Below are 15,247 nucleotides of genomic sequence, written 5' to 3'. Positions count from 1 at the left end.
ACAATAATGACAATAACGAAGAAACGAATCTTAACAAAATATGCAAATCTGTAATTAAAAACTGTCGTACGAAAATACATTAAAATCTCGTTTACATGTTTAATATCGTCGCGCAATAAAAACGTACGCGATACCACGCAGAGATCGACTCGCGCGTGTAAAACGGCCACGAGCCGCTACACACTCTGTTATCTCCGTCTCCCCCATTAGACCGCTACAAAAGAAAAAAAAAGGCTAATGAGCCTCGGAGCCGGAGATAAGGCTTCGCTTTTGTTTATACATATACAACGCGTGTAACATCGTATATATGTGCTTTCAGATAAGGTAGATTATAAAAAAAAAAAAAGAAGAAGAATAGCGATGCTGGAGGAAAGTCTAATTCACTTCTTGACGTTCTCGCCGCGGATGAAGGGGTAGACGACGCTGAAGTCCTTACCGCCGAGGCCGTGGGCTTCCATGGTCCTGTAGATCTGGTGACTGAGTGATCCCAGGGCTATGGGGGATTTGGCACGGGTAGCCGCCGCTTGGGCCAGGCCGAGATCCTTGGCGATGAGTGACGTGCCGAAACCGCCCTGTAATCGTTGCCGTGTTAATGTCGATGAGTAATTTGGATTGGATGGTATTTTTATATTATAGGTAAGGTTTAATTACCGCGTAGTCGTTGGAGCTGGGGACGGTCGGGCTGATGCCGGGGACAGGGTTGTTCACCTCGGAGGACCAGCAGCGTCCGGTACTCGTGTTGACGATGTCCGTCAGGATTTTCGGGTCGAGTCCAAGTCTGGAAGATTTTTCATCGTTAGCAACTTTTCACTAATTATCTGTCTTCGCAGACGCAAGTCTGAACTCACTTCTCGCCGAGGCTGAGGGCCTCGGAGACACCGATCATGGAGATGGCGAGCAGCATGTTGTTGCAGATCTTGGCGACCTGTCCCATACCGGTGTCACCGCAGTGGACTGCTCTGGAGCCCATACCCTCCAGGAAGCTCTTGGAAGCCTCGTAGTCCTCCTTGGAACCGCCGACCATGAAGGTCAGGGTGCCGTTCTTGGCACCGATCACACCTGTTCGCGAAATCGAGCTTTATAGTTCATTTTTCGATTTTTTTTCAATTGCAGATGAGGATTGAGTGACACCACGAACCTCCGGAGACCGGACCGTCGACGAATCTGAGACCCTGCTTCTGGGCTGCCTTGAAGACGGTTTGGGAGACCGACGGATCGATCGTGCTGCTGTCCACCAGGAAGGTGCCCTTCTTCGCCGAGCTGAAGTGTGCAAAAATACTCATCAGTTACATCACGTTTAGCATCGAAAACACGTATAAAACGCTGAATCGTCGGACTTATTTCCAGAACTTTATCGACGTCGATAGGCCAACGTCATAACTATAAACAAACATTGCACGAATCCGCGCTATCTCTCCGCCAAAACTCGCTGGATAAGCTGACGAGTATTTTAAAAGAGTCCAGAACAAACCTGATGATACCGTCCTTGCCTGTGTAGGTATCCAACACGTGCTGGTTCATCGGCAGCATGGTGACGATGACCTCGGAATTTTGGGACACCTCGGCTACGCTCTCGGCACCCTTGGCTCCGGCGCTCACCACGTTATCGATGGCCGTCTTGTTGATGTCGAAGACCGTGAGCTTGTAGCCCTTCTTCAGCAGGTTCTTCGCCATGAAGCCACCCATGTTGCCCAGACCCACGAAGCCGACATTGGAGAAGTCGCGCTGGCCAACTGTGTTTTTTTTTTTTATTAATGAAAAAAATCGGTATCGATTATTATCATCAAATAGAGTATCGGCACTATAAACCATATGGCCTACATACTGGTGATATAACGATATCGGTAATCTAGCCACTATACGTGTTGCATATTCATTCGCGAGATTATGCTCGACTTCGTATACACATCTATTTAGACGCGTCCACGCGAATTTATCGCTCCGAATAACGTTCGGGCGACTGGAAAACGATGCGCAGCAGAGCAGACGGAAAATTACGGTAACCGGTTAAATCTCGCCGACAACTGCACGCGCACGATGCTCGTCGCGCAAAATCGATGATCAAAAGAGAAACCAAAGCTTACCCCTTCCGACGGTGTAAATGGCCAGTGGCCGCGTGAGCTTGGTGAGTACGCCCATGTTTATCTCAAAAACTCTTCAACTCGACGATCTGTATCCTCGACGGTCTTCGACACAACAAGAGTCGCAGTCAGCTTGCGATCCGGCTCTCGGCGATGCTTAATATTCGATGCCCCACCACGCGCCGATACTCCGCGCACATATACGCACGCGTGCCCACCGCTACAGTAACGTGTATCTCTCTCTCTCTCTCTCTCGAAAACAGCGGGTCAAAGACTCGGAATATATAATACAAGCAGGCGAAACACACCTACTATAAAACCGACGGCGAGAATCGGTGACGTCGGTGTCTAGCTAGTCCGAAATAAGCATCGAGTAGGTGTGCGTGTGCGTATTTAAAACCGACGTGTGCGAGAGAGTGGTGGAACCTCAGCTCTCTCTCTCTCCCACTCTTACACACACACACTCGTTCTCGATGTATATGTATAAAACTAGCGGATTCTCAGAGCGAGAATGCCGTGTTGATTGGGCCCGAAGGAATGAGGCGAGGCTGGAAAGATGCGCGCTGATTCGTTATCGGAGTTTGCTTGTCTGTGTGTGTGTGTGTGTGTGTGGATCGATCGATCAATTGACGTTGGACGAAAAGACGCCGCGTAAACAGAGCTGTTAATATTAGAGCGTGTTGAGCGATTCTAATAGCGGAGAATCTTTTTTTTTTTTTTTGGGCGACGCTGATGTGGATTGAGTTTCAAAGCGTTCCTCGCGCTTATCAATCGTTGTGGAGCTTATCTTCGATTACGCGAGCGCTGATAGTGCTAATGGGTTGTATTATTCAAACTTCATTAGTTTTTACATCGAAGTCGCCACCAGTGAGCTAACGAGCCTGTTTACAAAAAAAACAAAAACAAAAAAAAAGAACGTTTACCCTATTGCCTCCAAATTCTCCTTATCATAGCAGAAAGTCCAAAAATTAACCCTCCAAACAACAATATTGACCCCCCGTGTCGCAGGTGGGCCGATGCGATCAAGCAATTACACGCGACATCCGCGCGGCTCTGACACATCCTCTAGGCTCTAATTGCAAGGACGTTATTAAATTCCCGGAGCAAGAATAAGTGAGACTCGACTGATGATGTCGCGTGTTTGCCGCGAAAACATTCGAGCCCTTATCGTCGCCGGCTGTCGTCGGGAAAAAATACGTCGGCTACCGCGCTGTCATTTGCTATGACGTTTAATTGCAGGTGTGAGACACTGAAAATTCGATACCTGAGGGTGTATTCAACGATGAAACCTCGTACGCTGCAGTACGTGAGCTTGTCTGTGCCAACTCGATGATATAGAGACATCGTGTGTTTTCGAGTTTATTAGTGTATTAGAGTTTTTTTCACGTCGAGCGATGGATCTCCGGGCGTGTCTGGTTCTGGTGACGCAGTTCTGGTGGGGCAGCTTGACGCTGGGCAAGAGGTACGACATCCTGCAGAACAACGAGATATCCTGGATCTCAGAGGAGAACCTCACGGTGGTCGTCGAGTACAGCTTTCCGGAATCGAGATGCTGCATCGTACACGTTCGCAAAAGTAAAGGAACGAAGATTGCGTATAACGTTACGAAGAGTCGTTATTTTCCGATTTTTAATTGCGCAGATGCCACGAGGACGGAGCAGACGATGCTCAAGTGGTTCTCCACTAATTACAGAGGTCAGGAGTACTTGACGAGAAGAAAGACGTACGTGTGCGCGGATCATCTCTTGATTTCGTCGAACAGCAGTGAATTGACGAATTCGTTGAGGAGGTAAAAAAATTTTGATGTTTGAAGAGTTTGCGGAGTGGTATTGATGAAAGAAAATTAGTATACCAGTGGCTGAGGCGTCGACGAGGATACTCGTGTTGATCGATTCGAGATTAGAGGTGAGCTCGGTTATCTTCAACGCTTCGATCTACGTTAATTCGAACGTGAATTTGTTGTGCCGGAACGGCTCGTACGTTCTGTCCGAGAATTATCTGGAGCCTCGGAGGTTCAAGATCATAAGTAGGTAAAGACGGTATTGCGCTAGTGCACATTTTTTACGCGATTCTATACGGTTTGGTTTAAACAATGCCACTTCGAAGGTTTAAGGAATTGCAGAGAAAGACGGGAATCGCTGATTTTCAAGGTAGAGCGATTCAAGCGTCGACGTACTACAGCCCTCCGTTCAGTTTCCTGAAAAGTACCGTCAACAAGACCATCGGAGGAGTGTCGGCTGCAGTATTTGTACCAGTCCAAGGTAACGTTTGCGAACACTCGACATTGCTCATTCGTCAAATCGATTTCTGTTCAAATTGTAACGTTTTGCAGAGAAAGAGATCGATGGAATCGAACTGAATATTTTTATGATAATCGCCAAAACCTTGAACTTCACCTACACGATAAGAAAGCCGATCGGTCGTTACAAGTAAGTAAATGCAATTTTAATCAACTCATTGCATCCGAGTAGAATGTTGACTTTTATTACAAACATCGTACAGTCACGGCAGGAAGTATAACGACACGGTGTGGATCGGTGGTATGGTAGGCCAGATTGTCAGAAAAGAGGTAACAAATAAAATTCAATTCTGCGTCGACCGGATGATAAGCAATTTCGATCATACGACAGGTCGATCTAGCCTTCAGCAACATCTGGATAAACCTGGACAACTCGCAGTTCGTCAACCTGACGAAGCCCTGGACGCAGGTTTTCCTCCACTTCCTCGTGCCTCGACCGAAAGCCTTCACAAGCTTCTGGGCCTTGACAAGGCCCCTCTCCCCCTCCGTCTGGTTCGTTATCCTCGGAGCTCTGGGTCTCAAGACTATCTACATCTACGCCAAAGCGAAAATCAACCCTCTGGTGCCCAAAAGGTTCAGGAACGTCGTGGTGACGTTTACCGAGTTGTTGGGCCGCATGTTGGGCACCTGGTTACCGCCTATCGCGCCTCAAGTCAGACTGCAGTTTATACTCTGGGAACTGGCGGGTTTCTTGATCGTCACCATCTACTGCAGTAGTTTGGCTGCGAGACTGACTAATCCGGACTTCGAGCAGAGGTGCGTTTTTTTCCCGGATCTTTTGTCGAGGTGTTGGCCGCGATGAAAGCGATAGCGTTTTTACAGGATAGATACGGTCAGGCAGTTTATCGAGAAGAAACTCACCTGGGGAAGGGAGATCACGGCTCCCCATTTTAAGGAATACTTCGATTTGTCCGTGGGTACTTTGATTTTAGGTTTTAAAAACATTACCGATCGTATAAAGAAGCCAACCTTTTTGCGAAGGACAAGTGGGCCAAGCAGATGCCAAGCCGGTTCATCTTGGAAAAGTCTTCGGAAGATAGGATGAATCGAATTTTTCAGGGTAACTACGGTGTCATCGGGAGAATCGTCGGCGACGTTTATTATCCCGAAAACAGCGTCACCAACGAAGCTTTGGAGGTATACCGAGATCATTTAACGACGTAACTTTATTCAAACGGCGATTCGGCACTGTCTAATATCATTCGCACCGTCAAGGTCCTGAGAGTCATGAGGAATCCGGTGGGCCAGTTCTACACGGGCTTTGCAGTCCAGCCTTGGCTACTGGAACCCGTGAATACGGTAACTATTTCTAGTCTCAAGACCTTCCTGAATAAATTACCAACCCCGAAGTTTAAATGACAGGGTAGCTCGCATACGCACTGCGGTCACGCACGGGCGTCGTTATTAGAATCGCGTTGACATATCTCCAACTCGAACCGCTCATTAGACCCGGAAATAGTAAGGTCAAACGGTGTCGAAAGAATTATCATAAAAAAAACAAAAAAAAAAGAAAGAAAGAAATCAGTACGTAAAACTCTGCGCAGGTGATGATGCGACTGAAGGAGTCAGGGATCATACTTTACCAAATGGTGCACGTGGTGCACCGTCGAACTGGGACACACCTGAGGGAAGTGTTCATCGAGCACGACAATATAGATTTCAACAAGTTCATCGATTTGGCGATCAATCCTCTGGGAGTTGGCTTCGCTATATTGATTTTTGGATTGTTACTGGCCACTCTGGTGTTTTACTCGGAGGTTCGGGCTGTGCAGGGCAAGGCGACGTTTCTGGAAACTTTGAGGGGTATCAGAAGAAGACAGATGTCGGAGACTTATGTTACGTTAAGAAACGAGTCAATGTGATGCTAATACCATAGATAAATTTTTTTAATGAAATCATTCGTTACCTAATTCTTCTTAAAGCATCGATTTCGATAACTGTGCCAAGACCGACAATTTCCAGCGGTAATAATCAATATACATAAACTTTCACTCGGCGGCGCCAAATGAAATAAACAAACCGAATATCGATCGCCCGATAACTCCTTATTCTTCATTCATATCCAATAAAACTCTCGCTTCCTCCGCTAGATGTCGTTCTCGGCTCCTCCCTCGCGCTTAAACGTTCGTGCGCATGATAAATATAGTAATAATCCCCGACTCGCAACTATCAATTATCTCGGCGCCGATATTACCTGATTGGAACAATCCTCAACATTGCGTTCCGCCTTTCTATCCCTGTTCTCCAGCAAGCCATGATCAATGCCAAGTTCGCCGAATGTTGATACACAAAAATTGCGCAAGTGCATATCGAATATGCTGTATATCGCATGGCCGATAAAACTCGGCCCAGTTCCTCCTCTGCCTTGGAACCGCAGAATCGCGCGCGCGCGGACGAAACCAGTCGTGTCGCCGGCGAATCGAGTTTTTCCCTATGCGACGCGCGCGATATATCTCTTCTCTCTCTCTCTCTCTTTCGCTCTGCTCTGCAGCCGTAATGACGTCAACGCGCCGCTGACGCTTCGAGAATGAGAGAAGGAGCAAAAAAAGAGAGGCCCCCGACGTGGGATCAAACTCTCTCTCTCTCTCTCTCTCTCTCTCGCGCGCGCGTGTGTGTGTGTGTGTCTGTGTATAGGTGCAGAGAGAAAGAGAATTGTCCGCGTGATTCACCGACTTTTCTCACGCTCGCTCTCGTGGGCATCAGCTCCGAAATTCGGTTTCAGTACCCGCAGCGCACGGTTTTCCCTGTGCGATCGTCGGCGAAAAAAGTTTCTCATTATCGTCGCGCGTTATAGGATAATCGCGCCGTTATCTGCTGAAAATTTAAAGCCGCGATCGAGCTGTCGATAAGCAATCGGCGCAACGAACGAAAAAAACCGCCTCGTCGCCTGTAGATACACACTCGCGGAATCATCGTCGTAATCGTCATCATCGCGCAGAAAACGGCAAGAAGCTGCCGCTGCTGCAAAGGGGCCAACAGCGGCAACGAGATAAAGACCGACGCCCCACTATACACACCACCCCGCGATGGACAGCTATATATATATATACATATATATATACATATAAGACGCACACCGAGAGAGAGAGAGAGAGCCGAAGTGCGTGTGCGAAAGAAAGTCGCGATATAGACGACGGCGCGCGACAGGTGGCGCCATCTACGGGGCCGTCAGATGGCAGGAGGATCGAGCTCTTACCCCATAGCGCGACTGACCGCGAAAGACGCAGCAGCAGTGCTGCACTGAGCCCTCTGCACTCTATAGCGGGGACGCGCGAGTGCCCGAGTACATGTTCCTCGGTGTCGTTCTCAAGTGTGTATGTAATCTCCTCCTTGGATAAATCTATGTGTGTGTGAGACTCTAGCCGTGATTTACGGTGCCAAAAGTGCGCGGGAGGACTTTGATCGCGAGTGAACGATCGACGCTCTATACATAATTAGTGGCTGGTACTTAACTTACCTGCCGATGCTCTCTTTCGCTCTCAGCGTCGGGTCGAAGGGACGACAGTTCTTATAGTGTGTCCTTTGTTAATTCGATCCTTCCGACAAACGGCAAGTGCACCGCCGCCCGTTGCTGCAGTAGGTGTGTCATCGTCGTCGTCGTCGTCGTCGCTACAGCGAGAGATCCGCAGGTAAGCCGTGTACTATATAGCGCGCTCTGCACTGTAAGTGTGTATGTATGTACATCTTCGCGCGCCGTGCACGTAACGGGAAAACGAAGGCGCGCGGCGCAGTAATAGCATGAGCGAGAGCGAGTTAGGTTATATAGCGAGAAAGAGCGAGCGAGCGAGCGAGCAAGAGAGAGAGAGAGAGAGAGAGAGAGACATTGTTGCTGGCCCCGAGAGCGTCAATAACTCAGCTGCCGCCGCTGCCTGCCTGCCTGCCTGCCTGCGACTGAGATAGGCCGAGCCGCTGCCGCTGAGTTTCTTTGTTTTCGCACGCAGAGCGGCAGAGCGGCCTTTTTAGCTTTCTTCGCTACGAGTATAATACTTACACCTCGTCGCTGTGCGGCCTGTCTCTGTGTCTGCTCCTGTTTTTCTTCCTTTTGGTAAACGATTGCGAGCGCTGCGGCACGCGATTGTTGACGTTTTTGTTTGCGGATCGTAAGCCGCGTACACAAGATCGCTGCCGCGAAGAGGAATATTATGCAACGGAAATTACCGTTAGCCGCGCAAGCAGTGCTGCATCGGCAGTATTGCACACGAGTATATACCTGCAGGTAGCATTGGGCACGTCATAACCTTAAAAATGCGTAGCGATAATCGTCGCGCACCTGCGTGCGAAAAGAACACTTACGCACGCTTCGAGAGCGTTATGTATATAGTAGGTACAGAGACACGGAGATTCGAGGAGAGGACGCTATTAACGTCCGCCGTCCGGAATAGCCGGCTGTATATACAACGCACGCGAGTCTCCGCCGTCGTCGCGTAAATCTCGAGCTCGTTCTTCTCTCGCTCGAGTAGGAATTTTCGCTTCCCGGAAGAGCGCAACGATTTTTCGACGACTCGCGCGCGGTGTGTAAGTATAATCCCCGTTGGCCAACCTTTCGCTTCGGTCTCTTGCGATATGTCGCGCTCGGATTTTCGTGTTTTGTCAATTCCACTGTCCGCTGATGTTGACCAAATATATATATATATATGTATAAGCGCGCGCGAGCGACCTACATTATACAGCCGCTTTTACAGCGCGCTAAAGTATCTCTCTCGCATTACACACGAGTGAGCTTCCGTCCGGCGCGTGCGATCCGTCAAAGCTATTACCCTCTCGCGCGTATATGCATAAAGATTAACGTCCCCCGCGCAAAGCTAAGGGAAAAAGAAGCGCTTTCCCGAGATCCTCGCGCGAGGCAGCAGCAATTCCGTTTCGCTCGCGCGCTGTGGATATAGCAGGCGTATATAGCTATACACAGAGACGAGCGAACGAGAGAGAATAGTAGCCAAAAACCGATTCGTCCCTCGAATATATACACTCGCAGCAGAGCGAGAGAACGAGGAAGGACGGTTGTGCCGCCGGCATCGATCCGTTGCTATCTCTCCCTCTCTCTCTCTCTCTCTCTCTCTCTCTCTCGCTCGCTCGCTCTCGCTCTGCGTCCTGACAAAGCCTCGAAGCCATTCCGCACCGGCACAGAAAGAGAGCCGCCGCGCGCGCTCAAGACTCGCTGCTGCACGCGAGTGAGAGAGAGAGAGAGAGAGAAAAAACCGAGAGAGGCGGACGACGATGGGCGCGCGCTCGCTCGCTCGATCGAATATATAGGGGGATGGATGCTGCCGAGGCGTTTATATTTCGACGATTTCGCTGGCTGAATCGCTGTATTAATTATGCGCGAGCCCTATCTGTTATCGTTATATCGTGGGAGCATCTCTCCGCGATGTAATAAGAGCGATGAATACACGAGCGAGCGCGCGAAACGGGATTACGACTGGTTATTCTCGAGTGCGCGTGTGTGTGTGTGCGATGCATGCATAGCGAACGCAATTTTAAAGTCTCGTCAATAATCAACGGGGGCACTTCATTATACACGAAAACCCCCCTCAATAATCCCAATTTTATAAACCACCCCCTCGCGCGCGGAAACGTCGTTTCACCGACCCCCCCCCCCCCCCCCCGGTATAGCACACGAGCACTAATTCCTCTTTCTCTCGACTGTTTCCAGGAGCGTCGGAGCGGAGCCAATTATAAAGCAAACCTAGCGGAGTGAAGAAGAGCGCGGATGCCGAAATAAAAGATGGCCGGATAATCGATTGGGCCGTCGATATGCGCTGCTGCAGCGGAGATACGACTACCACCACCAGCAGCAGCTACTCGGATGCATCGGGATTGAATGCAGAGGAGTAGTAGCAGCGGGCAAAGTCGTCGACGTCGAGTATATAGTGAGCGGATGTTGTTTTTTGTGTGGTGCTATACAGTGCTGTGAGTGGAAATTGAAAATTCATAGAGAGAGAGAGAGAGAGATAGGAGAGGACGTTTCTTCGGTGCGCTGCTCTCTCGAGTGCTTTCAGGGGATTGAGCTTCTCTATCTACGGTCATCGTCAAGGTGAGGTGCGTTTACTTTGAGCGATTGATTGTTGATGCACTTTCAGGCTATACACACACGATTGGAGAAATATCGTCTCGCTGCTGCTGCTGCGTTGACACTTTAACCTTTTTTGTTTTCCTCTCGCGCCGATGCAGGCGCAGCAGCGCGCTCCGAAAGGGCCTGCGCGCCTCGAATTAATCAGCGGCAGGAACACAGCTTTCAAAAAAGCGCTTGGCTCGTCCTCAGCAGAAAAGGCAGCGGCAGCAGCAACGCCGTAATCCGTATAGGTGTATACCTATACCTCCGCCATCCGCACACGCTACATCGTCCCGAGGCTCTCGCTCGCTCGCTCGCAAAAGGGGGAGGGGAATTCCCGGCGCTGCCGCTGCTCCTCGCCGCCGCCGCCGCCGTCGCATTTCACCGAGCTGCGAGCGAGAGAGAAGTTTAGCACTGGCGGGTGGGCTGCTGCCGCTGCCGTTCCATCTCTCTCTCTCTCTCTCTCTCTCTCTTTTCGTTCCTCTCTCGTATAGCGCGCGGCGGCAGCGTCTATCTGTCGCTGTTTCGCTCGGCGCGTTCAATACTTGGACAAGGGCAGCAGCAGGCGGAGAGCAGGTTCTCTCTCTTTCTCTCTCGGTTCCCTCTTCCTTATATACTTCGTTACGTCCGGACGAGCGAGGCTTATATACCTGCGAGAGAGAGAGAGAGAGGAAGCTTCGCTGCACTTCTTACGCGATGGGAGGAGCGACGACGCCGCGGCCGCGCGCCGATTATACGTCCTCTGCACCCATACGACAGATTTGTATGAGCTATACCCCGCGAGAGGCTTTTCGATAAAAAGCTCGCTCCCGTAAACAAACGACCCTTCCGAGAATCCGCGCGGCGGCGCTTTCCAAATAGCCAAGGCTGCGCGTCCTGCTGCTTCTGCTGCACGTATAGGTGGAATCTAGAGGACGGGGGGCAAAAAACGAAGGGATCGCCGATTCTATAGTCCTAAAAAATTACGAATCGCAGACACTGAGAGAAGAACCGCATCGACGCGCGCCTGCGTGGCACATACATAATGGGATCTCTCTCTCTCTCTCTCTCTCGCTCGCTTGCTCGCTCGCTCGTCCGTAATTTTCGGCGAGATCTCATCGCGCGCGCCGCGCACACATCCACGTACCCGAGAGCGAGAGAGCGCCCGGTTATGCTTCCTTCTTTTGCACTCGCTGCCGCCGCCGCCTCCTCTCGACTTCTGTAGCTCGCTCGGCTGTGTGTTATGGTATATACGTATACTTATACACACGTATAAATACACACAGCCGGCCGCCGCAGCAGCGAGCGACGCTCTCTGTGCTCCATTCCGCCATTGCGCGCTTTCGTTCTCCTTCTTTCGCTCGACGCCGGCGACTTTGCTACTGCTGCGTGCAATGATGCTCTCTCTCTCTCTCTCTCTCTCGGGGTTTCGAAGGAAAATCCAGAGAGCCGGTTACGATATGCGCCTGTATTAATTGCGCAATGACAAGAGAGAGAGAGAGAGAGAGAGAGAGAGAGAGAGAGAGAGCAGGACACGCGCGCGAACAGATGGCGGGGCTGAGTTTCGGCCATTGTCAAGGGCTTTTTCGAGCCTGTGTATACGAGAAACGCAAGCGCGCGTATGTTATATGATGAATCGAGAGAGAGAGAGAGAGAGAGAGAGAACGACCCCTGCGCCCAACGTTCATTACGCGCCGCAGCGACTATTCTCCCGTCACGCGTCGTCGCATATAATACACGAGCGCGAGGCGATCGATATAGGCCGCGGTTTGCCTCCTCTATTCACGGATTTTGTTTACTTACGCGAAAGAGCGACTTATCGAGAGAGAGAGAGAGAGTGAGCCGGTTCTTCTTCCTTCGCGCTTGGCGACTTAGAAATCGTCTCTCCGCGCTAATCTAATCTCCCTCCCATCCGTAAGCGCTCGCTTGTTTCGCGCATTCCGCGAACGATATGTATTTTTCGTCGATGATTCCGGGAACTAGCCGAGCGCGAAACTGGGCTAAAGAGCTGCTTGCGCGTATATCCTATAACAACTCGGCAGAGTGAGAGCGCGTGTCGCGCGCACGCGGCGAATCAATAAAGCAGCGCTCGCGCCTTCGTCGTTGTTCCAGCGCGTAGATAAAAGCGCCTACTATGCTTGTGTGAGCTCGTCGGCGGACCTTAGATTAATTATCCCTCTCCGTGCGCACACAGACCTGCAGTGTACAGCCCCCTCGTTGCAGCGCAGCACACCCGCGGAGAGAGAGGCTATAGCCACAGCTGACTCGCGAAGCCTAAGCAAGCGCCTAGAGAGAGAGTATCCAACGCCTATGGGTGATGCTCGCGTTAAAAGTGCAGAGAGAGCTGCGAAGCCGAATCCGAGGGCGCGAGCGGGGAAATCCAAGTGTCGTTTATCGAGCGAGGCTCCTTCCCTCCTCTCTCTCTCTCTCTCTCTCTCTCTCTCTCTCTCTCTCTCTCTCTGTACACACTCTGCCGCTGCTGCTACGTTGCCACCGCCGCCTGCCCTCTGTCCTGCCGCTGCTGCTCCGTACCGACTTTTTTCGTACAGGCACACGCGCACACAGGATTGTACGATTTCCAGAGCGCGAATCAGCCGCGCTAATGGGCGCCCGGAAGCAGAGGGTAGACGCCTCAGCGGGAAAATATAGGTCTATTCTAATCGGCTCGTCATTTCTTTTACGGCCCATCGGCTCCGGCAATAACGAGCGGAAACGCCGATTCCGCGCTTACGAGCTTCGGATTCCACGCGATCTCTCTCTCTATCTCTCTTTCTCTCTCTTTCGCTTTTTTTACTCCTCTTTACACGCGGCAACGCCGGCCAAACTGGTTTTCGTGAGCCGCGAGTCATTGGCGCTGCTGCTGCTGCTGCGCTGCTGCGTTGGCAACGGACTCTCGCCTTCTGATTAACGAAAAATCGCGCATTGTACGTAACTCGTGTGTGCGGCTTCCAAAAATCCTACCGTGTATCAAGCGAGAGAAAGAGAGAGAACCACTGCTCGGCCAAGTCTATAAAGGAGTGCTTTATTGATCTCGGCTTTGAACGCGCGCGGGGCAGGCACTAGGATACGGATATATAACGGCAGTCGTCGTCCCTCTCTCTCTCTCTCTCGGTGCCCCCCTCTTCTCTCTCAGTCGCGTTAAGGGGTTCTCTCTCTCTCTCTCTCTGCCGCGACGGATTAGGCGGGAACGATTTGCGGAAACGGTATGCGCGAATGGCTCGACGAAATCAAAATATTTACCGAGAGAGACGAGTTCAGGGAACTTTTCGAAATCGATTATGTATACGCGCACGTGTTAACAGAAAAAAAGCGAAAGCGCTCGGATAGAAGTCAGCGGTCCGCGCAGTAAATACGATTATAGTTTTCGAGCCGAACAGCTGATTCAATTTTCGCGCGCGCGTCGGATTCCTCGAAAACGCGAAACTCGCGCTCGTTAAAAAAGTTGCGCGGGGCTGTTACAAAAGTTGAAAACGCGCGCACACCTGTCGCCGCCGTATTCTCGGTCAGACGCCTATGAAGAGCTAAATGAGCTTTTCCGATCGATCTCTCTATCGAGAGTTAATGACCTTAGATAGGCTCATTACGCAACTCTCGATTTTTCAATAAATCATCGCGTAACGCTAAGCGGAATCGCGGAGAACCGCGACTAATACCCGTACGAGAGCATTATACGCACACAGACAGCGAAGGAGAAGCGATAAAGAAAGCGGAGAGACGAGAGAGCGAGGTCCGTACGTGTGCGCGCGCTCGAAGGGGGGGAAGAATCTCGCTCCGCGAGCAGGACTGGCTCTCGTCTTTAATCTTCCAAGAGAGAGAGAGAGAGACCGGCCGGGCACTGCTATATTACATCCGCGGCCCAATTCGTCGCTGCGCGCTGCACACAACATCGACACGCGATACAATAGTACATAGAGAAAATCCCGCGCGCATATGTTGAGCGCCGACCAATGGGAGGCCGTGGCGGCAAATTCGAAAACCACGTGTGTCGGCACGCGACAAGTACCCACACACGTATATTCTTTGTTGTTCGCTCTCCCCCCACCAGGCCAGCGTCTCTCTCTCTCTCTCTCTGTCTCTCCACGTGCTCACCTGTGCATGTGTGTCTTACATAGAGCTGTGTGCACTCAGCGCAGTTTTCGGAAGCTATTGGCTACGAGCCTCCGCGAGAGCGTCGTTACAGGATCAGGCCATCGGCGAAATAAGAAGCGGCGGTACACAACGACCGCTCTCTCGACGGCTGCGCCTCGTTCGTTATATATACGGAGAGTCTACACGGCCGGCGGCGGCGGCGGCGGCGGCGGCGCTCGGCAGTCCTCGTCGAGTCGAGCCCGAGTCGAGACGCGCGACGCGACGTTCTCTCTCTCTCTCTCTCTCTCTACTGTGTGCACGCACTGACTCTCTCACCCTGTGTATTGGTATATACATATACATAGGCGGGCACGCGTGCAACGCTCGCGGGAGAAAGGACGGGCAGCAGCATCCTATACGTCGCCGCTCCATTTTCTTCTCTCTCTCTCTCTCTCTCTCTCTCACTCGGTGCAGCTGCAGCGGCTATATAGCGCGATTGAGGTTAAGTCGGACTTTCCGTGACGTCAGTGCATCGCCAGTGTGAGCCGCTCTGCTGTGTGCTGATATCGAGCGCGAGCGCGAGCCCGGCTCTATATACCTGTGCACGCGCTCTTTCTTCTTTGTCGTCGTCTTGTGTCGTTACAGTGCTCTCTGTCTCTATCCTCTGTGTGCGAGTGTGTCTCTGTGTTGGTATATAGTGCCGTAGGTGCATCATCCTCTGGACTACTGTCACCGTCGTCGAATGTGTAAGTCCCGATCGATCCTTCCTTC

The 15,247-nt window shown here is 51.2% G+C and overlaps 3 protein-coding genes across 24 annotated transcripts in view; 2 read left to right on the top strand and 1 right to left on the bottom strand.

Moving 5' to 3' along the window:
• Positions 1-28: 28 nt before the first annotated feature.
• On the bottom strand, positions 29-2,444 carry LOC100119485 (3-hydroxyisobutyrate dehydrogenase, mitochondrial). 2 transcript variants are annotated; one of them, XM_031931064.2, is made up of 6 exons: positions 2,085-2,444; positions 1,472-1,733; positions 1,139-1,260; positions 849-1,059; positions 652-778; positions 29-572 (listed from the first exon to the last, which is right to left on the bottom strand). In XM_031931064.2, the coding sequence occupies exons 1-6, from the start codon at positions 2,137-2,139 to the stop codon at positions 381-383; spliced, it is 969 nt and encodes a 322-aa protein (XP_031786924.1). In that variant the 5' UTR covers positions 2,140-2,444; the 3' UTR covers positions 29-380. The 2 variants fall into 2 exon arrangements, with proteins under 2 accessions (XP_031786924.1, XP_032456756.1); XM_032600865.1 differs by lacking the exon at positions 2,085-2,444 and adding an exon at positions 1,826-2,061.
• A 120-nt stretch (positions 2,445-2,564) lies between these two features.
• LOC100679667 (glutamate receptor U1) lies at positions 2,565-6,421 on the top strand. 2 transcript variants are annotated; one of them, XM_031931046.2, is made up of 11 exons: positions 2,565-3,656; positions 3,723-3,870; positions 3,929-4,111; positions 4,188-4,342; positions 4,414-4,510; positions 4,584-4,650; positions 4,712-5,136; positions 5,203-5,293; positions 5,362-5,517; positions 5,596-5,679; positions 5,925-6,421. In XM_031931046.2, the coding sequence occupies exons 1-11, from the start codon at positions 3,476-3,478 to the stop codon at positions 6,240-6,242; spliced, it is 1,905 nt and encodes a 634-aa protein (XP_031786906.1). In that variant the 5' UTR covers positions 2,565-3,475; the 3' UTR covers positions 6,243-6,421. The 2 variants fall into 2 exon arrangements, with proteins under 2 accessions (XP_031786906.1, XP_031786905.1); XM_031931045.2 differs by having other exon boundaries at positions 2,565-3,870.
• Positions 6,422-7,578: 1,157 nt separating this feature from the next.
• Positions 7,579-15,247, top strand: part of LOC100119546 (bromodomain adjacent to zinc finger domain protein 2B) — a 41,157-nt gene continuing 33,488 nt past the window's right edge. For 9 of the 20 annotated variants that reach the window (XM_008208732.4, XM_031931042.2, XM_008208726.4 and 6 more), the window contains exons 1-2: positions 7,581-8,009; positions 10,031-10,411. The gene's annotated coding sequence lies outside the window, so the exon portion shown is untranslated. Of the gene's footprint in view, positions 8,010-10,030; positions 10,417-14,735; positions 15,223-15,247 lie in introns of those variants that run through there. The other 11 variants (XM_016985890.3, XM_032600860.1, XM_032600861.1 and 8 more) reach the window with 7 other exon arrangements.

The sequence above is a fragment of the Nasonia vitripennis genome, chromosome 5 (genome assembly GCF_009193385.2).
Source record: "Nasonia vitripennis strain AsymCx chromosome 5, Nvit_psr_1.1, whole genome shotgun sequence".
In the NCBI taxonomy this organism is placed as follows: Eukaryota; Metazoa; Arthropoda; class Insecta; order Hymenoptera; family Pteromalidae; genus Nasonia; species Nasonia vitripennis.
This window is presented reverse-complemented; position numbering and strand designations above follow the sequence as displayed.